This window comes from Schistocerca gregaria, chromosome 2, assembly GCF_023897955.1.
Source record: "Schistocerca gregaria isolate iqSchGreg1 chromosome 2, iqSchGreg1.2, whole genome shotgun sequence".
Lineage (NCBI taxonomy): Eukaryota > Metazoa > Arthropoda > Insecta > Orthoptera > Acrididae > Schistocerca > Schistocerca gregaria.
In genome coordinates, this window is record NC_064921.1 from 84,782,528 (window position 1) to 84,808,458 (window position 25,931).

General features: G+C 41.1%; 1 protein-coding gene across 1 annotated transcript in view; it reads left to right on the forward strand.

Annotated features, from left to right (window-relative positions):
- Positions 1 to 25,931, forward strand: part of LOC126336363 (myosin-2-like) — a 55,313-nt gene that overhangs the window by 13,956 nt on the left and 15,426 nt on the right. Inside the window, exons 3-4 of the mRNA XM_049999961.1 lie at positions 14,301 to 14,406; positions 20,204 to 20,300. Coding sequence (XP_049855918.1) covers positions 14,301 to 14,406; positions 20,204 to 20,300 — 203 coding nt within the window. The remainder of the gene's footprint in view (positions 1 to 14,300; positions 14,407 to 20,203; positions 20,301 to 25,931) is intronic.

Below are 25,931 nucleotides of genomic sequence, written 5' to 3' on the forward strand. Positions count from 1 at the left end.
ATGGAAACGCTATTGATGGGCTAACAAGGAAATGGCGTAGGTAACCGAGCATTCGTACACTGGATAAGATTGGAGGCCAAAGTATTTATTCCTTAAAACATTGATGTAAGGCATCTACATAACTGCTGTTGCCTGATAACTAAGTACAATTGCTTGTGAAACGCTATACGATTCACAAGAGACTCGTGTACCCGCACGGTTCCCAGAGACACAATTTCTATGTACCGTCGCCAAATTTTAGTAACATCAAACCACGCGGTCGCGAACAATTAATATTTCACGGAGGACACATTTGAATAGACAAATGATAATGGCAGACGGCCAACAAACTCTAATATTAAACCACATGGATGGTTTCCACCTGACATAAAGTAATGAGACAAAGAAAATTCACAAAGTAGCAAACATTACCAATATTCGGAAAAGATTAGAATGCACACACAAGCAGTTGCAGACACACAAACATTCACACTGAACCGGGAGCGCTTCAACATATAAAACACCATTGTGCTACGTTATTCTTACGCATCAAAGTTAAGTCTGCATTAGGAATCAAACTGAAAGTCTACAAAAGCCTTCTATTCCTTGCTGCGACCCAGCAAATCAGTCAAGATGAAACGCGACACCAAAAGCTAAAACCTCCCCTATGGCTATGAGACAACGCGCCACGCGGTTAAGTCAACTGACCATTCTTCAAAGAGACTTCGGCTGCAGACCCTCGGCGAACTGGAAGCAGACTGACGATCTCACATCCTTCAAAGTCTCCCACGCGGCCCTGTGGCCAGGAAAATCCAGAAATGAGGCTTCCGCCACCAACCTAACACCGCTGACTTTCACACAAGGGGAGCAAACCTCTTTCCCTACCTGAAAACTACAAGGTTTGGCCATTGTGTACGACTACCGCTGATTCTCTGCAGCAGACTAAATCACCGTTTAGCAAAATGAAACACACCATTATTCATTCACTCACGCATGCCAGAGTTCTGTACCACTGGGTTAGATTAGTGTATTTTTAACGTCCCGTCGACTACGAGGTCATTAGAGACGGAGCACAAGCTCGGGTTAGTGAAGGATGGGGAAGGAAATCGGCCGCGCCCTTTCAAAGGAACCATCCCGGCATTTGCCTGAAACGATTTAGGAAAATCACGGAAAACCTAAACCTAAATCAGGATGGCTGGAGACGGGATTGAACCGTCGTCCTCCCGAATGCGAGTCCAGTGTGCTAACCACTGCGCCACCTCGCTCGGTCTGTATCACTGGAAAGCAAATAAAATGATAATGAAAGGGGACTACAGGATCCTTTCGGCTATCTCGGAAATGTAATGCATAGTTCCGAAGTAATACCAAATTTTTTTGCTGTCAGTATTATCCATGACCGCAGATCAGTACCACAGTTGTAGTTCCAGGTCTCTAAAAAGAATTCATAAGTACTCAAACTGCTAAAAGGTTTAGGGACGATGCTTGTGAAAACATTCTGTAGGGTCGTTTTTTATGTTTTCCTGGATCTATGGAATACCGAGTCATTAAAACCGTCATCCAATCTACTGACATCGCTGTCTAATAATTATATTTGTTTCTATGCCGCTTTGTCGACACGGTGTATTATCTGATGCAATCCACTGTCGTAGACTGCAATAGGATGGGCAGTCATGCGTCATATCTTCTCCTTAAGGCGCTATTTTATTCAAAGGTCTCAGGTGATACTGGTTTGCGTTCGCCACTTCAGCGAGGCAGGAAAGGTTCTTAAATTGACGTTACCTTTAAGTCGACCATCGTTTTGTCAGTCGTAGTGGATCTACACTGTCTGCTTGGATGTCACAGAGTTCTTGGGGTTCAGTTTCCATGTAGTGCTTCCAATTTTCATTGAGCACCAGGTCATACGGCATCACTTTGTCTCTTCACACCTGAATTTAGTAGCGAAGATCAAATTTCTTCTCTGTTGCGAACATGAGCAGATCAGCGCAGAGATATAATCATTTTCCAAGACTGATACAACTGTCACAGTAATTAATTTCATTATATTATTGTGCAAATGTACATCTTTGTGCGTTTTATTACGGCAGGGTACATTTAGAGGTAACAGCATCGTCAGCTGGGCTTTCTGCTGTTACGTACGTAAAAAACAGTATTCCATTTGGGTCCACAGACGTATTACGGCACTGCACTGAACAGATATTTTAATGTTGTGCAGGGGCAGTTGAATGTAATGGAACTAAACTTCTAATTGTTGCTGTTTATAGGTCCACTATCTCTGACTTCAGAGCATTTCTGATCAAGCAGGAGAGGGTTTTTGATTCATTTTGTAGGGAATACCAAAAATTAGTTATATGTGGTGACTTCAATATAAATTTTCTATATTATTAATTTAATCGTATGCGTGGGGCCCCCCGTCGGGCAGACCGTTCGCCGGGTGCCGGTCTTTCAATTTGACACCACTTCGGAGACCTGCAGTCGATGAGGATGATAGGATGACGATGAGAACAGCACAACATCCAGTCCCTGGGTGTAGAAAATTCCCCGACGCAGCCGGGAATCGAACCCGGGCCCAAAGGATTGACAAGACGTCACGCTGACCATTCAGCTACCGGGGGTGGACAATTTTGTATATGATGGAGCAAGAAAAAAGATGGTGGTAGATCTCCTAAATTCTTATTATCTGACGCAGATTGAGTTTTTTCCAACTAGGGCGCAGGGGAACAGTAGCACAGCCGCAGACAATATTTTTATTTATTACTAGATGGGCATTTTGTTAGTAAAAGCGTGAATGGCCTTTCAGACCATGATGCACAAATTTTAACACTAAAAGGCTTTCGTACTCAAACAAGTGTCACATCTAATTACAAACTGTGTAGGAAAGTTAATCCAGTAACACTAGAGAGTTTTTTAAACCTTGTCAAGGAAAAGAGTGGCAAGATATTTATAGTGCCGATAATATAGACGATAAATATAATGTTTTCCTTAACATATTTGTCATGCTCTTTGAGAGTTGCTTTCCATTAGAACTTTCTAAACGGGGTACTAGCAGTAATAGGCAACCCGGGTGGTTGACTGGTGGGATATCTTGTAGAAAAGAGCGGGAATTATATCAAAATATTTGAAGTAGTCACAATCAAGCTACAGTAGCCCACTACAAAGAGTATTGTAAGGTGCTTAAAATGTTTTTAGGAAGGCAAAGAGTATTTGGTATGCAAATAGAATAGCTAATTCAGAGGATAAAATTGAAACCATGTATTCAGTTGTGAAGAAAGTGTCTGGTTAGCAGAACAAGGTCGACAATATAAAGTCAGTTCGTAGTAGAAATATTTCTGCAACTAAATCACTGTAGACTACGGACCCTCATGGTTATGATGGAGCGCCTAGCAGAATATTAAAGTAGTGTGCTGCACATGTTAGCCCTTTAGGAATGGTCAGTTTCCTGAACGATATAAGTACACAGTAGTAAAGCCGCTTTATAAAAAGTGAGTAAGGGATAATGTAGATAATTTTAGACCTATTGCTATGCTATAAATGTTTGCTGCAGTTATTGGGAAGGCTGTGTATGTAAGGATAATTGATCATTTTATAACACGTGATTTGTTAATAAATGTACATTTCGGCTTTAGATGTCTTTTAACTACTGAAAATGCTATATTCTCCTTTTTCTGCGAGGTACTGGATGGTTTAAACAAAAGGTTTCGACCGCTAGGCACATTTTTTGATTTAACTAAGGCGATTGATTGTGTTAATCACAAAATATTGCTCCAGAATGGGACCATTACGGAATACGGGGAGCAGCTCACAATTTGTTCACCTCTTACTTTCGCAACAGCCAGCAAAAGGTCACTATTCACGATACTGAGAATGGCTGAGATGCGGTGTCTGGGTGGGTTACGGTCCCAGGGATTAGTGTTGGGCCACTCCTGTTCCTCATTTATAAAGATAATATACCCTCTAATATTACGAGTAACTCTAAAATATCTCTGTTTGCAGATGACACTAGTTTGGTAGTAATGGATGTTGCGTGCAGCATTGGATCGGTTTCAAATAGTGCAGTTCATGACCTATGTTTATGGCTTGTAGAAGATAAACTAACGATAAGTCACAGAAAGACTCAGTTTTTATAGTTTCTAACACACAATTCAACAAAACCTGAGGTTTTAATTTCACAGAATGGGTATATGATTAGTGAAAGTGAACAGTTTAAATTTCTAGGTCTTCAGATCGATAGTAAGCAGTCAGGGAATGCCCACATTCAGGATGTTGTTCAAAGACTTAATGCTGCCATTTTTACTGTTCGAACGGTATCTGAGGTGAGTGATCGTTCGATACGAAAATTAGTCTACTTTGCTTATTTCCATTCGTTTATGTCGTATGGAATTATATTTTGGGGTAACTCTTCCCATTCTAAAAGGATATTTTTGGCTCAGAAACGGGCGGTTCGGGCAATAAGTGGTGTAAGGTCACGAACCTATTGCCGACCCCTTGTCACGAGTCTGGGTATATTGACATTGGCGTCTCACTATATATATTCCTTCCTGTCATTTCTTGTTAACAATATTAGCTTATGCCCAACAATAATAAGCTTTCACTCAGTTAATACTTGGCAGAAATAAAAGCTGCATTTGGATCGGACTTCCTTAACTCTTGGGCAGAAAGGAGTGTAGTATACTGCTACATCTATTTTCAATAACTACCACTCGAATTCAAAAATCTTAACAGTAATACACGCGCGTTCATATCGAAACTGAAGAGTTTCCTCATGGGTCACTCCTTCAATTCCGTCGAGAATTCCTTGAAAAATTAAGCTGATTCTTGTTGTATTATAGTTGCATTTACTTAAACTTACGGACTGAATTTTTTCGGGCTCGTAAATATTTTATTTTTATCTGTTATTACTTTTATGTTGTAATTTCATGTACTGACACGTTCCATGACCTTGGAGATTTGCTCCTCAATTTGGTCCCAGGAAAATTGACTTGTAAACAAGTAAATTAATTAATGTAGGGACATACTTTGCTATGTCAACACTCCAGAAACTTGTATCTATAGTAGTTATAGTGCATTATTAACTGAAGGTGCGAAATTATGGTGGAACATAAAAGGATTGAGGGAGGAAATATTAATTTTTTTCTGCTATTACTTACAGTATACAGTCTGTGAATGGGAGATTGCGTAATTAAGATGTCATATACAAACGAAATGAACAATATTTACATGTTTACTACAACTTTTTATTAAAAGCTGCTTACATTTTACTACAGTTTAGCACATATTCTTCCCTAATTTAGCAAACTATATTTAAGAATACTCCATAAAGTTGAGCGATACCTATTTCTGGTTTCACTGTCCCGTTTTTCCCAAGAGTGGTCACAACGGCTACAATGAAATGCGTAAAACTTATTTAAAAACAACAAAACAAAATAATAGTTTGTAGAAGCAGAAAATGAGAGAAAGGAGAAAACACCAAATGAACAGTGAAACTTATAATAATACTGAAACGTGTGGTACGCATTTCTCCTCCTTACACGAGGCATCACAACAACGTTTCACCAGGCAGCGCCAGTCAACTGGTGTTTGTGTATGAGAAACCTGTTAGAAACTTTCCTCATGTCAGTACGTTGTAGGTGTCGCCACCGGCGCGAACCTTGTGTGAATGCTCTGAAAAGCTAATCATTTGCATATCACATTATCTTCTTCCTGTCGGTTATGTTTCGCGTCTGTAGCACGTCATCCTCGTGGTGTAGCAATTTTAATGGCCAGTATTGTATCTAGTAGTGGTTGTTTCTCACCGTTATTGTAATACTTGAGCCGTTCCACAACCCTGAACGTTCTCGTTTATGATGGAACTGAAGTAACATGGTGTGAAAATGAATAATGAATGAATGAATGAATGGTCTGGATAGATGGGGTTTCACTGTATCAGGTTTCACGGTTTCGAGGTAACTTCCAGAGTGTATGGCCAGCTGAAATTTGGATTATGTGCTTCAAGTGACATTAGGTTTCGTCACGACATGTCCGACTGTTCTCTTGCTAGTAAATAGCACCAAATTCTAATAATGACGATATTAACCACTTAGAGAAAGCAGAGCGAAACTGTTCGGTTCTATGTGATCCCGCAATAGTGGTTTACAAATTGACAGTTCACTGGAGACGTCGCACGTCAACATGTTTATGTCAGACATAGGTTGCAAAAGTTCTGAAGTTATTCATCTTCCGTCTACTAAAATTGTCCCTCCAGAGACAATGATAAGATTTAGTTCATAAAATCACATATGAAAATTTTCTTGTGCTATCACATACCTGCATTGTTCGCAGTTCTTCGAGAAAATTGACAGTTCAACTCTTTCAGTAGGGCATTTTAAGCTAGTTCTTGTTGGGACAAAAGTCGTGTTTTCTCCTTCTTTCAGCGCTACCTCGTAATACATCAGTACTCTAATTTTTATCAAAACAAGTTGAACGTGCTTGAGGAATGACTCAAATGAACTGTCTGTTTCAGAATTTAGATTGATTCCTGTTAGGAAGAGTTACGTAATAAAAAATTAAAGCATAAATTTAGTAATAAATATCAGCAGCAGTAGGAGTAGGAATCATTAAACTGGGAACATGATATGGTTTAACAAAAATTATTTTCAACAATAAATGCATCTCTCGAGGTACAAAACTAAACTTGATACCTTCTTCTTCTTAAGAGTGTCAATGACAACCATTTGGATGGCTTTTAACTGAAATGTAGCGCCTCAGCAACATGCAAAACTGTTGGGCGTTCAGGTTACAAAAACATAACACACGGGGAACAACATGGGCAGAATAGAGGAGTAAGGGAGTGAAACGTAAGGGTACCTGCAAATAGGAAAAATGATATTTATCAGAAAGTGATAAACTAAGAAATGAATGAGACAAACTAATTCAAGAAGTATCCACTAGATGGAAATCAACGTTCTTTTTTAGTGAAATACTTTTGAAACTTGGTCTAGTGGTTGATAATCTCATTAACAGGCCTGCTAGTGCGCCATCCATGCCATCATCTGCAGATATCGTTGATCCGCTTGATGATTGACATTACATGGGCTTTACAAGTGACTACTTGTCATACCTGCTTAAAAACTTAATGGTTCATAATGGTTCAAATGGCTCTGAGCACTATGCGACTTAACGTCTGAGAGCATCAGTCGCCTAGAACTTAGAACTAATTCAACCTAACTAACCTAAGGACATCACACACATCCACGCCCGAGGCAGGATTCGAACCTGCGACCGTAGCGGTCGCTCGGCTCCAGACTGCAGCGCCTAGAACAACACGGCCAATCCGGCCGGATAAAACATTAAAGTAATAATAATAACTAGTACGTCGAATAGTAAAGTACCAACCAGTATAGACTATTTGAATTGTTTGTCTAGCAAACCGAGTACGCACGTTTCCTAGACACCACATATTTGACTCGGAGGCTGGACATAATACAAACAAATGGTATTAATAAGTTTTACTAGAGAAAGAAAAGATCGAATTATACTGATGTGTCGCAAGCAAAGGGCGACATACAAAATAATCAAGCTTTTACAGTATAAAAAATTCCAAGTCTGCTACATAGATAGTACAAGCGAATTGACGCTGCTATTGAACTGGGCCGTCACCAGTCGGTAGCGTCGCTTATGTTCTCTTCACATAGGGGCCACTGCTGTCGCGTTATCCTAGAGCGGGGTCGTTCAGTGTGAGATTGGCTGACGTCTCCTCACAGCCATCTGTTCTCTGTCGTTCCCGACTGGCGTTCCGGCTTGACTTTAACTGTTGCATACCAATGCTGTACGTTGTACTGGCCAACGCCAATGGGAGAGGTCAGCGACTGACCCCACAACCATCACACTTCTCTGTCTAGGATAAATCACATTACTTATGTATTTCCATAATTTTGGCAGATTAGAAGATTAAAATGTTGATTATTGTTACCGGGAAAGAGTTTCTGGGTCATTTTTAGTAAAAAGTAAATAGTTTTTTTTACATTTGTTTGTATTAATTTCACAATTACAAGGATTACTCAGATCCACATTCAGAACACTTTACACTTTACAAGAAGAACTACTTATTCTTTTTTTGTGTGTGCAGGGCAGATATACTTCCTGCAAGAAGTGCAAGCCCTCATGTACTTACGGTCTTTGCTTCTGGCGCATAAGTAACGGCGTCCTTTCTCTGGCAGATAATGCACAGCTGCACGTATTACTTTCCGTCGCTGCTCCGTATCGTTGTTTCCTCTGCTCACAGCACCTTGATTCTGATTACACTCATACCCATAAGTTGATAACGCTGTAGTGTATTTTGAGTGTAGGCCTACAGCATTTTGAGCGCGTCTTTTAATGTTGAGGTCACAAAGTTCACGAGCAAGTTCTTTCAGGTATTTCTTTCTTCCAGAACTCTTTCTCGGGTAATTCTTTGTCCACTCCATATGTGTATCTTGAAATAAAACATATGAATTGTATGCTGCAATGTCAATCAAGTTGAAAAACATCGCCATGGGCCATTGACGCGTTGCTCGACGGCAGCTGTACGTTCTTACACACTTGTCGAATTTATCCACTCCCGACTTTGTACCATTGTAGAATACGATGATGTCTGGCTCCTCTTCCTCACATTCATATCATGATGCTGGGTTGACGATACTGTAACAACCTTTCCTTTCTTAGGCATGTAACTGACTAAAGTGGCATCTTCACGAAAGGCAAATCGGGTTGTTCCCGGTGTAGCATTTTTTAGAGAAACAGGACGGAGTTCTGTAGGAACATCGCGTTTGTCACTTCGAATAGTACCAATTGTAGTTATTTTCTCTTTCAAAAGATCAGGTGCAAGTGGAACGGTAGTGAACGTTCTGTCAGTGGTAACATTTCTTCCAGGTTGTTTCAAGTTAGACATTTCAATCAATCTTCTAACTATTTCAGGGCCACTGTTACGGTTCTTCTCATTAGCGTGCTTTCCAGCGTAGGGATCCGCAGCGAAGCAGTATTTCGCTTCTGAATCACATAGAACGCTCACCTCTATTCCATATTTTTCTGGTTTTGTTGGAATGTATAGCTTGAATGGGCATCGCCCATGGAAGTTCACAAGTTCTTCATCCACTGTGACTGTCTCATTAGGATTATAAAACTCAGGAAATTTACTAACTATCATGTTGCATATATCACTGATAGGAACAAATTTGTCGGTCTGTTTTCTAGCTGCTCGAGTTAGAGCATCACCAAAACGCAAGCACTTAAGTAAGAGCCTCAGGCTATGCTCCGAAATTGAAGCTCGGTACATTGGAAAGTTTTCTCTAGTAAATATATCACGTAAACTGTCCGTGTTCTGTCTATGTAGTCCACAGTTGAACAGAGTTCCAATTGCTGACACAATTTCTTCCCTTTCTAATGCTTTCGAATTTTTTATGAAAATATCTTCAGATGATTCCCTAAGATTTCCAAGCTTTTGATTGGTGCACATCAAAATGTTATCCAGGATGTTATCATCGACGTACATGAGAAAAGCTTTACCTGGTGTATCAGTTTTTATCCCTGGAATAGTTTCCTTCGGGATTCTCATTACGTTAGCAACAGACCTCCTCCTCTGATTTACGTAAGGGCTTCTCTTCCGTATCATACTTGACGGAGCCATCATGTCTTTTTCAAGTTGATCAATTTGTGCTTTCCACCTCGGTCGTCTTCTTGTTGGTTGAATAATTATAAAAATATCAGAAAAGAACCGAACACTAGCAAACTAAGCACTCTACCGAGAAACACATCCTAATATACTCCAAAATATCTGCAAAAAGTATAAAAATCAATACTTACCCTGTTCATTTTCATCCAACTCGCTGCTGTCAGAAACTACTTGATATGGAATTTCCATGACTACATCTTCAGTTTCACTGTTTGAGCTTTCGGATAGTTCACCACTAAATTCATTGTCTGAACTCTCAAGCAAATTTCTAATTTCATCATCTGTCAATTTCATCTTCTTGTACATTCTGTCAAATGCCACGAAGATATTACCTTTCACTCGACACACTGTTTACCAGTTGACTGCGAGTGGTGATTGCTGACCTGCTACACATTCAGTTATAACAATCGCTGTAACTCAACAATAAGTGTAAACCAAAAGCTGTTCTTATTGTCGACTGTAGCAATTATAATTACGATGAATGTCATGTATTTATTAAATAAACTACTGAACACGACAGGCGTTTTAGCCTAAAAACTTCGTTGGGGTCAGTTACTGAACCCCCCCCCCCTTTCCACACTGGTATGCAACTGTTAAGCCGTAACAGTTTGAGAGAATCTAGGGAAAAGTTGAAAAGCGCCTACGGCAAACTGAACACAAAGACATAAAAGCCATATCAACATTGCTCAGTCCTCGATCGAAAACATATACTTCAAAGACGATCTAGTATGTTCGAAGGCAATCAAAAGCATCATGTACAGGGTGTTTCAAAAATGACCAGTATATTTGAAACAGCAATACAAACTAAACGAGCAGCGATAGAAATACACCGTTTGTTGCAATATGCTTGGGACAACAGTACATTTTCAGGCGGACAAACTTTCGAAATTACAGTAGTTACAATTGTCAACAACAAATGGCGCTGCGGTCTGGGAAACTCTATAGTACGATATTTTCCACATATCCACCATGCGTAGGAATAATATGGCGTAGTCTCTGAATGAAATTACCCGAAACCTTTGACAACGTGTCTGGCGGAATGGCTTCACATGCAGATGAGATGTACTGCTTCAGCTGTTCAATTGTTTCTGGATTCTGGCGGTACACCTGGACTTTCAAGTGTCCCCACAGAAAGAAGTCACAGGGGTTCATGTCTGGCGAATAGGGAGGCCAATCCACGCCGCCTCCTGTATGTTTCGGATAGCCCAAAGCAATCACACGATCATCGAAATATTCATTCAGGAAATTACAGACGTCGGCCGTGTGATGTGGCCGGGCACCATCTTGCATAAACCGCGAGGTGTTCGCAGTGTCGTCTAAGGCAGTTTGTACCGCCACAAATTCACGAAGAATGTCCAGATAGCGTGATGCAGTAATCGTTTCGGATCTGAAAAATGGGCCAATGATTCCTTTGAAAGAAATGGCGGCCCAGTCCAGTACTTTTTGAGGATGCAGGGACGATGGGACTGCAACATGGGGCTTTTCGGTTCCCCATATGCGCCAGTTCTGTTTATTGACGAAGCCGTCCAGGTAAAAATAAGCTTCGTCAGTAAACCAAATGCTGCCCACATGCATATCGCCGTCATCAATCCTGTGCACTATATCGTTAGCGAATGTCTCTCGTGCAGCAATGGTAGCGGCGCTGAGGGGTTGCCGCATTTGAATTTTGTATGGATAGAGGTGTAAACTCTGGCGCATGAGACGATACGTGGACGTTGGCGTCATTTGGACCGCAGCTGCAACACGGCGAAGGGAAACCCGAGGCCGCTGTTGGGTCACCTGCTGCACTAGCTGCGCGTTGCCCTCTGTGGTTGTCGTACGCGGTTGCCCTACCTTCCCAGCACGTTCATCCGTCATGTTCCCAGTCCGTTGAAATTTTTCAAACAGATCCTTTATTGTATCGCTTTTCGGTCCTTTGGTTACATTAAACCCCCGTTCAAAACTTCGTCTTGTTGCAACAACACTGTGTTCTAGACGGTGGAATTCCAACACCAGAAAAATTCTCTGTTCTAAGGAATAAACCATGTTGTCCACAGCACACTTGCACGTTGTGAACAGCACACACTTACAGCAGAAAGACGACGTACAGAATGGCTCACCCACAGACTGCGTTGTCTTCTATATCTTTCACATCACTTGCAGCGCCATCTGTTGTTGACAATTGTAACTACTGTAATTTCGAAAGTTTGTCCGCTTGAAAATGTACTGTTGTCCCAAGCATATTGCAACAAACGGTGTATTTCTATCGCTGCTCGTTTAGTTTTTATTGCCGTTTCAAATATACCGGTCATTTTTGAAACACCCTGTATTTACTTACAGCTATTGAAACGACTGTCATTGAGGATGGACAACCACACTGATGTATAAAAACAGAGAAACCAGATTTGATTTATAGAATGAATATTATACAATAGCACCAGGTTACTATGCCAGAGGTGGTCATCTATATATCAAAGAGGATCCATTAGAAACATGGAATCACTTCATGAGTACTACCAACCCAAACACACAAAACTCTGCACTTAAATATTTGAGATGTATTGCCACATCAAGTTTCTGAAAGACTCTTCTCAGTAGCAGGATATGATCTCTGCCAAGAGCGTAATAGATTGAGGGCGAAAAGTCTCTCAAAAATGTTATTGTCACGATCTGTAGCCAAAAAGTTGTGGGATAGCTAATGTTAATAGTATTGCCGTATTTACTGATTAATAAACGTGATTCTAAATGTATCTGTATGTTGCTTTTTACGCCACTCTATAAATTCATCGTTTAACATAGATGTTGAAACCATCGATAGTTTTTAGTAGATGATGATACGATATCAGCATCGATGTTTCACCAAAATCGCTCACGTCTACTAAGAAGGCAGGGATGGAGAATACTTTGCGGCGGAACCAGTGTCTCAGTCTCTTTCCTACGCTGCAGGCCCCAGACACTGCCTGTAACAGTAACTGGCTTTGATGGCGTGAGAACCATGTTGCGCCGCTGTTTCTGTTTTTTGTCTCTAGAATAATGTATATTATTGGATAAATGTCGTTGTCGCTTCTTAATGGAGTACTTGTCGTGTTCGCTATATGCTAGCCACAGTGAGCATTGCATTCACGATACCTAAACCAACATGAAAATGAATATCAAGTGCTCTACGTTTCTGTGTGCACCACACAGCGCCCACTACACAGATACGTGGCAGAACGATTCTATTGGTTGGGGCGTCAAATTCTATACTGTGCCATGCCACTGCCCGTAGCGCACCACCCGCATTTTTAAGTGTGCACTAATATAACAGCCGCGATTCTCGCGGACTATCTCTGTAGTTAGAAGCGAAGTCTTGAACGACCTCTGAGCCGTAGATGGCATCACTTGAAGCATGGATTCTCCTTGCGGATACTGTCACCAGACTGTGGTGCTTGAAGTGTGTCCATATTTTATATTTTTACGCGAGAGTTTACTTCTATAAGTTCAATTAATAGCGAAAAGGACAGATCATGGTTTTAGTTACCTTCTAACTTTTTCTGTGAACTATCGTGTCAGTTGTAAGGTTCCAACGGTAAGCGTTTATAATTTTTTTCCAAGAGCTGGTTCTAAGCAACGTTTAGTTTTCAGAATTCTCTATACAATTAGTTTTCAGTAACAGACACGTTTACGTTTTAGGATTTCAATTTATATATTACTACTGTTCTGATAGTTACACTTGCTCTACCATGCCTGAAGGCTGCTGATCACAGTGCTAAGGGCTCCAACCAAAACAGCTGCTACAGTAAAAACAGTAGAAATATTAGAGTTTCAACAATTTACCCTCAGGGATGTTTTGTTCCTTACAACAATAAATATTCAGTAGACTGTTATCTATTCTCTGTCCAAATTTCGCGCTCTTTTATGATGCACACAGTTTAGAAATTTAGATTAAATATGAATTCTAATTTATAAAAACAGGCCAAAAAATTGTAACTGTTGAGTGCAGCACGATACTGAAACTCGACTTGGACAGGGATAAAACTCCGGGTTTTGAACAACAGAAGAGATGATGAATAAGTGAGGAGAGCAACAATCAATAGATAATATCGCAAAGTTCGGGCGTAGCACGTTTGCTTGCAGTGGGGAAAGTGAAGTCGACAGGAAGAAATCCAGTAACCATCAGACCACTCATCTGATTGTTGCCTATGACAAAAAAAGATGTGAAAGCGACGAAATAGTCTCTGTAGACTAAGACCAGACTACAAAATCAACTGAATGTCAGTGTTCAGATGATTACTTTAAGTGTTTTAATATGCTAATGGTTCTCCCTTCATTTACTTGCTATCATGACTGAATCCATCTTTCCCATGATGCTTTGTTGTGTGCAGTATGGGCGGAAACTTTCACTTACAGTTATCAGTACAAAAGTTTTGGATAGTTATTTACTATATCAGTGCCTTCTGTTCATTTAATATAACTGAAACTGATTTGTTTAACGTAAATATTGTTGCATTTTGCTGGCATATATTTAAAATTTTTGATAATAAAGTTTGTCGTTAATCATTAAATATTGTCTTTGTTCTGCATTGTTGCATGCAACTGACATTCCAGTAAAAGAGAAAAAAAATCTTTAACCAAAAATCGTTCTGGTTAAGAAAAATTACTGCGCTCTTTACTTTTACAGTATACTTGCTACGAATGAATTTGCATGAAGAAAGGAGACGACAAGAATATCTACGAGAGCAAATAGACAAGATTATAGAATCAAAACATGCACAAAAAAGAGGCCTGTAAGTATCCCAATGAAGTATGGCTTTCTTCCCTTTATATTTAAGGAAAAAAAATTATCTGTTCTTTGTTGCAGCACTCAAAATCTTGAGTGAAAGAACATCTAGTGGTGTAACGTCTTTCGATCAGACTGACATCTGCTTTTCAAAATAAAATTTTCACTCTGCAGCGGAGTGTGCGCTGTTATGAAACTTCCTGGCAGTTTAAAACTGTGTGCCGGACCGAGACTCGAACTCGAAGGCAAAGTTTCCGAGTTGGAGTCTCGGTCCGGCACACATTTCTAATCTGACAGGAAGTTTCACCTACTTTTCAAGTTTTCGTAATACCAATGACATAACTAACCTCGCTAAATGAGGGCGCCATTCGTTATACACTCCTGGAAATGGAAAAAAGAACACATTGACACTGGTGTGTCAGACCCACCATACTTGCTCCGGACACTGCGAGAGTGCTGTACAAGCATTGATCACATGCACGGCACAGCGGACACACCAGGAACCGCGGTGTTGGCCGTCGAATGGCGCTAGCTGCGCAGCATTTGTGCACCGCCGCCGTCAGTGTCAGCCAGTTTGCCGTGCCATACGGAGCTCCATTGCAGTCTTTAACACTGGTAGCATGCCGCGACAGCGTGGACGTGAACCGTATGTGCAGTTGACGGACTTTGAGCGAGGGCGTACAGTGGGCATGAGGGAGGCCGGGTGGACGTACCGCCGAATTGTTCAACACGTGGGGCGTGAGGTCTCCACAGTACATAGATGTTGTCGCCAGTGGTCGGCGGAAGGTGCACGTGCCCGTCGACCTGGGACCGGACCTCAGCGACGCACGGATGCACGCCAAGACCGTAGGATCCTACGCAGTGCCGTAGGGGACCGCACCGCCACTTCCCAGCAAATTAGGGACACTGTTGCTCCTGGGGTATCGGCGAGGACCATTCGCAACCGTCTCCATGAAGCTGGACTACGGTCCCGCACACCGTTAGGCCGTCTTCCGCTCACGCCCTAACTTCGTGCAGCCCGCCTCCAGTGGTGTCGCGACTGGCGTGAATGGAGGGACGAATGGAGACGTGTCGTCTTCAGCGATGAGAGTCGCTTCTGCCTTGGTGCCAATGATGGTCGTATGCGTGTTTGGCGCCGTGCAGGTGTGCGCCACAATCAGGACTGCATACGACCGAGGCACACAGGGCCAACACTTGGCATCATGGTGTGGGGAGCGATCTCCTACAGTGGCCGTACACCTCTGGTGATCGTCGAGGGGACACTGAATAGTGCACGGTACTTCCAAACCGTCATCGAACCCATCGTTCTACCATTCCTAGACCGGCAAGGGAACTTGCTGTTCCAACAGGACAATGCACGTCCGCATGTATACCGTGCCACCCAACGTGCTCTAGAAGGTGTAAGTCAATTACCCTGGCCAGCAAGATCTGTCCCCTATTGAGCATGTTTGGGACTGGATGAAGCGTCGTCTCACGCGGTCTGCACGTCCAGCACGAACGCTGGTCCAACTGAGGCGCCAGGTGGAAATGGCATGGCAATCCGTTCCACAGGACTACATCCAGCATCTCTACGATCGTCTCCATGGGAGAATAGCAGCCTGCATTGCTGCGAAAGGTGGATATACACTGTACTAGTGCCGACATTATGCATGCTCTGTTGCCTGTGTCTATATGCCTGTGGTTCTGTCAGTGTGATCATGTGATGTATCTGACCCCAGGAATGTGTCAATAAAGTTTCCCCTTCCTGGGACAATGAATTCACGGTGTTCTTGTTTCAATTTCCAGGAGTGTATTTGCTCTGATGGCATTACGAGAAAACCAATATCCTGCTGGTGTGTCGAGCTCTGTAGGTATTCTGATACCTGTATTCCGTACTGCTTAGAACTGCTTTGAATGTGAATTTCATACAGTCTGCTGAACGATGAGTTTCATGGTCAGGTGCAAAAGTGAAAGAATAGGGTTGTGTAATTAGATGGTGTAAATGGCTGCGAAACGATAGGTACGACGTATTTCGTCCAAGATTCAGGGGGCGGAAGGAATGTAAATACAAGAAATCTGACTGCGGTTCAATATCCTTGCGGGATATGACAGATCATCTGCTAAGGATTACGCAGGAGAAACAGACCGTCTCTTTCTTGTCGAAAGAATCTTTCGATCGCCGTCTTCTAAACATGAAAAGGGAAGAACGTGAACAGCTTTTATTCTTTAGCTGCTTCGTCTTGACTCCATGCCTATGTTCAAACAACTATTTGTTATTTTTCGAACATTTCCTTGATTATTATCAGGCTTTTCGAATGGTGAAAAACAGAAGTTTCTATACCAGATCTCACATAATGGTCTTCCTGGTCTCAGCTTGCTTCATTCTCACTACAGGAGATGAAGGCATTGTCTAGAAAACCCACTACAATGCGAAAAGTGTAACCAGTGTTTACTGTGGGGGAAATTTGCAATATACTGTACGACGGTCACAGTACGCTGTGCATAACGTGGTACACAATTTCACTTGCACAACACAATTTTTAACGAGCAGTTTCGAATGGTAGGCACGGAGTAGAGAAAACCTTAAGTTACTAACATTACTTTTCACACTCTACAATGCATCCACGTATACAAAAATACTAACCGAGCAGCTTCGTCATAGACTCGAGGTGTCGGCAAAACTGACTCGCAACACGTCTTCAGCTGAAATATACACCGTTCGCATTTTTATCATTTTTATGTCATCAGTAACATAATCTTACACTCAGGACAATAATCCGAATTCCTTCAAAAAGTATGTGGTTAGTGTAGTGTAAAGCAAAGGGGGGGGAGTGTGTATGGTCAGAGGGCTGTACATCTGCCCGAAGAACATTAGAAAAATGGTAAAAAGTCTCGTTTCCTTGGCTCCCGGGAACAAAGAAACGAATGTTTCTTACGAAAAATTACCCATAAATTTTCAAGAATTGATTCTCAGTGTTAAATATAAAGTTACTTTCCAGCCTTCCATAGACAGCACCTATAGCCTGTATAGTTAACAATCTCATCGAAAAACTAGAGAAATCATTCTTCTCTTTACCACCCACAACATGTCGAGTTGTGAACGACTTAAAATGTAGGTGTCCATGCCCATTCGTCCCTCGATTTCAATGAAATGAAGTTTTTGTTGCTCCAAGGTAACCGCCTACGACTGATTTAACGTCTGATACTGTGCTGTGCTATTTTGGCTGATCGAATTATCGGCCTAATTTCATTTGTTTTACTTATGCATTTCTTTGCTGGGTAAGAATGGACTCCTCTTGCACGTTTCTGCGACATGGGACACGCACTTATATCTACAGGACTTCAAGTCCTAATCTTCCTTTTTCGTGCTTACTTTCCGTCGTTAAATAAGGTTTATAGTATTTAGTATAAGCTGTCATAGCAAGTTTAGACACAGGCTGCCAAGGAAATGATTTCCTTTAGACTATTTTCTCCCGTCACAAATGTTCCATGGACTGTAAACTAGACTATGTCCAGTGTGCCGAGTTATTTCCTGTTATCTTTCCTGAAAAACAAAGTTTACAAACAACATAAAGATAGAATGTGTGCATATTTCATCATTTCTCTATGATATGAAGCGAACTACTAAATGCTTGTGAGATGATGTTGCCTTTTTTTTCAGAACATTCAGTTAGGTCGTGTGTTACAACTTCTCCATACATCAACCGTGTGTCTAGTATCCTTGTCATGTAAGGAGATAGAAGCATCAACTGAAGCCCCCGGCCTCAAGCTCGATTTAGTCACGTAAACAACCTAGTGTCTTCGGCAGCCGGCTGCATCAACGCCTTAGTTAATTTTTCATTCATTCAGAGATCATTTTACAGTGATATTAGGTATTTCAGATAATACGACAGTGACGCATAATCAAAACTTAAAACTTACTAGAGTATAATTCCTTGAAGATATTTTCCGTTCCAAAACCAACATTACATTATTTACGAGTATTCATATATCACCCCAAGTCGCTGGACACACCGCATTCACTACACACATACATTAGTTTGGCTGACATTAGAATTATAATGGTACACCTGCCTCTCACTGTGTTTTTTGCATTTGAATATCTGGAGAACCCATAATTAATGCGACACTGAGCTCAAGTAGATGCATGGACATTCACATTTTTGATCACAGGCTTTGGACACATGTTGTTCTGTAAGGATCGTTATATTCGAAAATTATGTACTGGAAAGACAGAAATTTTTAACTTCTCTTTCCATTATTAGACACCTTAACTAATATGAGCTTCCCTTACAAAGGAAACCCCCATCGCACCCCTCAGATTTGGTAGTAAGAGGACCCAGATGGCGGCCCGTCAAAAACTGACCACAGGTCAAGCAGGAAAACATGAAGAAGGTGTACTGAACTGTGAAGAAGAAAAAAAAAACAAATAGTAACAATGAACAATCCAAGCACAGCAAGTGCAACATACAGCGAAGTGGAACAAGCTAGGCATTGTAGTTAAGGAATTGGACTCTCAAGCGGGCGAACCGTGTTCAAAGCTCACTCATTTTTCTTTTTTGATTTTCTGCTGTTCACTGTATTCAAATTTGTATCTGCGTCCAGCTGTAACGCCCGTTTGCAACGGCGAGATGTAAGGAACGGACCTACAATGAAATTTGATTCTGCACAACTTCTATACTAGCAGCCGGATTGAACTAGCTTTCGAATGGGAACCGGACCTATAATGAAATTTGATTCTGCACAACTTCTATACTAGCAGCCGGATTGAACTAGCTTTCAAATGGGAACCGCAAACGATTGATGACAAGAGAAGTCAACCGAATCCTCTACCGGAAAACACGTCTGGTGTATCTTACACGACTACAGGAATCTGTTATAGACGCACCTAAATTGTGCACCTCTGAGAGAGTGAGCTTGCCTCCTTGCCCGCTTTAGGTGTTCGCATGAATGTCACGCTCCCACTCCCAAGGAAATCATGAAAACATAATACTTTGTCAAATAAGCTGCAACAAATGAACGCAACAGTTTCACAGTCACACAGTTTCTTTGTGCTCGCTCAAAACATATGTTTTTAACTTTTTTGAAGCTGTGTACAGATTTGGAAACGTTGACTTTTGAATTCCATTTTTTGTAACATAGTTCACACCCTTTTAATTGTTGTTGTCATTTCTGTGAGGCGTCCGTGTGGTACCTCGCCTGCTCTCACTATTCATCACATTTATTTGCGGTGGTAATGTTTTCTTACCACATGATTCATATTCTATAACCCATATATACCATGACAACTGCCAAGACTGCAGAAAGACAACATATATATCAATGACGCGACTGACAGTTCATAATGTAGTGAAAAAAATTAAAATACGTGGTACGGGATAGTATTCAATACGGCTCGTCCATTTTGTAGTCCACCATCGTGGCTACTTAACCATAGCGCCATGTCTCCCCAATTTCGCTTGATGTTCCAATTCTTAAGGTTGGACCATTCACTCTGTTTTGCTTTTTTTTTCACGCTTCAGTACACCTTCTTCCTGTTTTCTCGCTTGATCTGTGTTCAGTTTTTGATGGGCTATCGACTAGACCAGCTTACCAACAAATCTGAGGAGGGTGTGATGGGAAGTGTCCGTTGTTAGTAACATCTAAAACTTGTTAAGAAAATATTTCACAGTATTTCGAGGCAGCGATTGTTGAATACTAAATCCTAGTTGAAAATGTGTAAGTAATCATTAGTAAAACTATTTTTTTTCTGTGTGCATTGACTTGTTGACTTTAAATAATTGTTCTTCTAAGCTCCATCGACGTTTTCTCTTTCCATTTTACAGTCAGCTCGAGATGTATCTAAAATCAACACATGCATACATAGCTGCACTTCGGCAGAAGCTTAACGACAACAGGAAGAGAGCTGCAAGTAAATGTGAGGTACGGTATAGTTATGGCTTTAAGACACTCTTATAAGATAGATGCTTCGAGTGTGTGCCATATCTGGGCGAAAATCGAATACTGGAATAATTTCCTATCAGTAAACGCAGTACTGAAAGTCCCTTGTTAAGGTAACGCCTGATTTTTGAGCAATAACGTAATGTATAGATGAACTATATGTCCGTTTTGCACGCAAACCTCAATATAACGTAAAGCACGTAAGGGAAAAGACTGTTTAAACACTAACGGAGACACATTTATTTTCAGCCTTTAACATACACACATTCGTACACACATATGCACATAAATGAGTGCATAATTATACGTACAGAGTTTATATTAATTCACCATAAGGTATAACATTCCTACAAATGGGAAATTGTACTTTTCTATTGTTAAATGGTTTTTCTACGCTAATGTATTTTTCTGCACATACGATAGTGTTCATATGTGATAAGGTATTGTTACAAAATGTTCCGGGCAGAAAGAATAAATATGAGCTCCGTCTTCACAATGTTCGATACTGCAATCACTATTACACGTAATACACTAACGAAATTTGTTATACTTTCTTCTGTCACCAATCCATAGGGCTGCCAAGCATATTTGGTCATGTACTTGCAAACTGGAAAGGACATCTGCTGATAAACAACTGACTGAAGTTTCGTTGTTAATAGGAGGAGGAGGAGATTAGTGTTTAACGTCCCGTCGACAACGAGGTCATTAGAGACGGAGCGCAAGCTCGGGTGAGGGAAGGATGGGGAAGGAAATCGGCCGTGCCCTTTCAAAAGAACCATCCCGGCATTTGTCTGAAGTGATTTAGGGAAATCAGCGAAAACCTAAATCAGGATGGCCGAACACGGGATTGAAACGTCGTCGTCACGAATGCGAGTCCAGTGTGCTAACCACTGCGCCACCTCGCTCGGTTTCGTTGTTAATACTCGGTCTTGTAATGTGTCTTTCGACGCATTCACAATATTTTTTTTCTATTGCACTCTTCAACCTAGCTAATAACGAGTTTATGTTGCCCGAAAAAGGAGATGTCAAATGGTTGGATGTACTTAGTGGTTCGTTGGGATACTATTTCTGTCCAAATAGTTTCCTATTTAAGGATTTTTGAATTTCGGCTCTTCAGATATATAGCCCCGTCAGTTAGCCTTGTCCAAGAGCCGAGCCACAGTTAAATGTGTTGTCTTTCATATCTGAAATGAAACCACTTTATCCAGCGGATAACAAGGTTCCTTGTACGTTTAGCAGAGGTGTTAGCATCAACAACTACATTAAAAGCTATTTCCGTGGCTCACCCTTAGTCCGAATCGTTCATACTGTCCTTGAAAGCAATTGTACATTTTGTACTAAGAAATTCAGCAGATGAAATATAGAGTTGGACAGCATCAGAGTGTGACGCAGGTGAAATAGATCTCATTACGCGTGCTTTTCCCTTACATTCGGTAAGATTCACCCACTTGCCATCTCACATCCAAATCGTGATCGGTCTACATTGAAAATCCTGTTTCCACTACATTCTTCACCTAGGATTAACACGTTAGCACCGTGTACGTATGACGCAGTAGACTTCATTGTGTATTACTCGTCCTTGGCTTCTTTCGTAGAATCTAGTCTTCTTATTTTTCGGGAACGAAAGCGGTTTTATCTTTTAAATCGCTCAAGAAAAGTTTTCCACGCAAGGCTATTACAGTTGTGTTTTTTGTAAGAAATAGCAGTAATCATGGGCAATTAGTTCACGACGCCTGTATTCTTTAAACTTTTCAAACGTTTGGTTTTTGTTATTAAAGATTACTGATATGATTTTGGGGTGGTTTTGCAAAATCTTACTGCTTTATTAACTACTCTCCTTGTACAATTTTTTGCCATCATCGATGTATATTTTCTATTACTCTTCTCTTTTAACTTTTCTGTATGTAGACACAATTCTACATCTACATCTACATCCGTACTCCGCAAGCCAGCTGACGGTGTGTGGCGGAGGGTACCTTGAGTACCTCTACCGGTTCTCCCTTCTATTCCATTCTCGTATTGTACGTGGAAAGAAGGATTGTCGGTATGCTTCTGTGTGGGCTCTAATCTCTCTGATTTTATCCTCGTGGTCTCTTCGCGAGATATACGTAGGAGGGAGCAATATACTGCTTGACTCTTCGGTGAAGGTATGCTCTCGAAACTTTAACAAAAGCCCGTACCGAGCTACTGAGCGTCTCTCCTGCAGAGTCTTCCACTGGAGTTTATCTATCATCTCCGTAACGCTTTCGCAATTACTAAATGATCCTGTAACGAAGCGCGCTGCTCTCCGTTGGATCTTCTCTATCTCTTCTATCAACCCCAACTGGTGCGGATCCCACACTGCTGAGCAGTATTCAAGCATTTGGCTAACAAGCGTACTGTAACCTACTTCCTTTGTTGTCGGATTGCATTTCCTTAGGATTCTTCCAATGAATCTCAGTCTGGCATCAGCTTTACCGACGACCAACTTTATATGATCATTCCATTTTAAATCACTCCTGATGCGTACTCCCAGATAATTTATGGAATTAACTGCTTCCAGTTGCTGACCTGCTATTTTGTAGCCAAATAATAAGGGACCTATCTTTCTATGTATTCGCATCACATTACACTTGTCTACATTGAGATTCAATTGCCATTCCGTGCACCATGCGTCAATTCGCTGCAGATCCTCCTGCATTTCAGTACAATTTTCCATTGTTGCAACCTCTCGATACACCACAGCATCATCTGCAAAAAGCCTCAGTGAACTTCCGATGTCATCCAACAGGTCATTTATGTATATTGTGAATAGCAACGGTCCTATGACACTCCCCTGCGGCACACCTGAAATCACTCTTACTTCGGAAGACTTCTCTCCATTGAGAATGACATGCTGCGTTCTGTTATCTAGCAACTCCTCAATCCAATCACACAATTGATCTGATAGTCCATATGCTCTTACTTTGTTCATTAAACGACTGTGGGGAACTGTGTCAAACGCCTTGCGGAAGTCAAGAAACACGGCATCTACCTGTGAACCCGTGTCTAAGGCCCTCTGAGTCTCGTGGACGAATAGCGCGAGCTGGGTTTCACACGACCGTCTTTTTCGAAACCCCTGCTGATTCCTACAGAGTAGATTTCTAGTCCCCAGAAAAGACATTATACTCGAACATAATATGTGTTCCAAAATTCTACAACTGATCGAAGTTAGAGATATAGGTCTATAGTTCTGCACATCTGTTCGACGTCCCTTCTTGAAAATGGGGATGACCTGTGTCCTTTTGCAATCCTTTGGAACGCTTCGCTCTTCTAGAGACCTACGGTACACCGCTGCAAGAAGGGGGGCAAGTTCCTTCGCGTACTCTGTGTAAAATCGAACTGGTATCCCATCAGGACCAGCGGCCTTTCCTCTTTTGAGCGATTTTAATTCTCTATCCCTCTGTCGTCTATTTCTATTTCTACCATTTTGTCAACTGTGCGACAATGTAGAGAAGGAAGCACAGTGCAGTCTTCCTCTGTGAAACAGCTTTGGAAGAAGACATATAGTATTTCGGCCTTTAGTCTGTCATCCTCTGTTTCAGTACCATTTTGGTCACAGAGTGTCTGGACATTTTGTTTTGATCTACCTACCGCTTTGACATAGGACCAAAATTTCTTAGGATTTTCTGCCAAGTCAGTACATAGAACTTTACTTTCGAATTCATTGAAAGCCTCTCGCATAGCCCTCTTCACACTACATTTCTCTTCGCGTAATTTTTGTTTGTCTGCAAGGCTTTGGCTATGTTTATGTTTGCTGTGAAGTTCCTCATACTTCATTATAGTAGTATCTGTGGATTCGTTCCGTTTAGCTCGGTCTGGTGATGATGGTTCATACTCGCTTGAAGGATAACCATTCCCATTTTCAATTCTGCGGCCCAATACACAGATTCATCCTCGTCAACATCTAATATATCATTTACCGTCAAAGAGATTTCTCCCAACAACTTATCGTTAGTGAGTTCGAACAGTCTGTTCGCAAAAGCAGGTTCTCAATTTCATCATCTGTCGCATTACGATACGCTGTTGACTGTGCCACATAGTTTCGTAAAATAATCACGACATACCCTGCCGGATAAGCAAAAATTTATAATGTTACTGTGGGACTTGTTAACTAGAAGAATAAATGTACTAACAGTGCGACCGTGAATACATGGCTGTTATATTTTAAACATACCTAAATATTTAACTGCATGAAATCATAATCGTCTAGAACATTTAAATACGCACTAGTGCAGTCCAATTTGTTCCTTATGCACGACAGCAAGCGCAACAAGGACGTATAGTTCCAAAATCACGTAAGTTTATAATTTCAAAACTAGCCATTTCCTCAACAAGGGAGTACCAGCACTGCAATAAGTGACACGCAACAAGCCCAGCTAGTATGCTACATTGAAGCACGACTCATACGGCTGGAACACCTATATTGTCAGGCCTATAAGAGCGCGATGTTAGGGTAAAGAACACTTCATTACAATGTCTTATTACATTTGATAAGAAGAGATAATCAACACTGACATTATATAGGAACATGTAAGATATCGTTACTTACAGTTTACTCGTTCATTGAAATAAATATTTAAGTTTATGTGTAACATGTGAGGAAAATAATGTCATCACTATTCCAAAATTTATTTTTGTGAATTTTATAGCTACAATGCACCAGTTTTCCTAGTCATTATTTGGAATCTGAACACTGTTACAAGTTTTTGTGGCTGTTTTTGGACATGTCGAATTACTGAGGTGGGATTTTCCCTCTTTTCTCAACTTAAAACCAGGCAAACAGGCAACTGGATGGGAGCAAGAGCGAAGAAGCTATTTGCTCTTCTGCGTGAGGCAAAGTAGGACCGCATTCTTGCAACATTAGCGTGGTGAATATGTTCAGTTGAAGACGTCAGTGCATGGGGAAATCAGGAAGAGGACACTATCCGTCTGCGGATGTCATATGGCTGATGACGATCAGTTTATTATTAACATCGCTTTCCCAACGGCATTCTTTATTTCATCACTATTTTTTGCGACGTGCGTGTAATTCTACACAGTTTTATTTGGCGTCACTTTATCCGTGGCTTCATTCATGTTTCTTGAGAATTGTTCGGGCCGAGACGTTGCCTATATGTGGCCTGAACGTTTTCTTCCACCTTATATTGTTATATGATGATTTCCCTGATATTAAACTAAAATTGATCTTTAGACGACTTATCCTCCTGGAGAAAAAAACCTTGAAGCAATGGTCCCATGTAAATGAAATTTTATTGAGCGTTATAATTCTCTATATCTATATTCATTGGATCATACACCTATTAGAAGACTGTCTCGAAGAACTGTTCTAGTATATTGTGCGGACTATATCAGTACAGTGAAGTCCAGTAACTGTGCATAAGGGCAACCTTAGGGTTTGAGTAATGGCATTTTGTCAAAATAGTGGCCCACACTAGCATTTTTCAAAGTGTTGTCCCACACACTAATTTACACTTCGGATCGCACTTTGTTGTCATAATTGCGGATAATATCTACAGAAGCAGACGCGGTCCTGTAGTAGTCTTCCGCACTATTTTGATATCTACCATTTTGTCTTCCGTGCGACAATCTAGA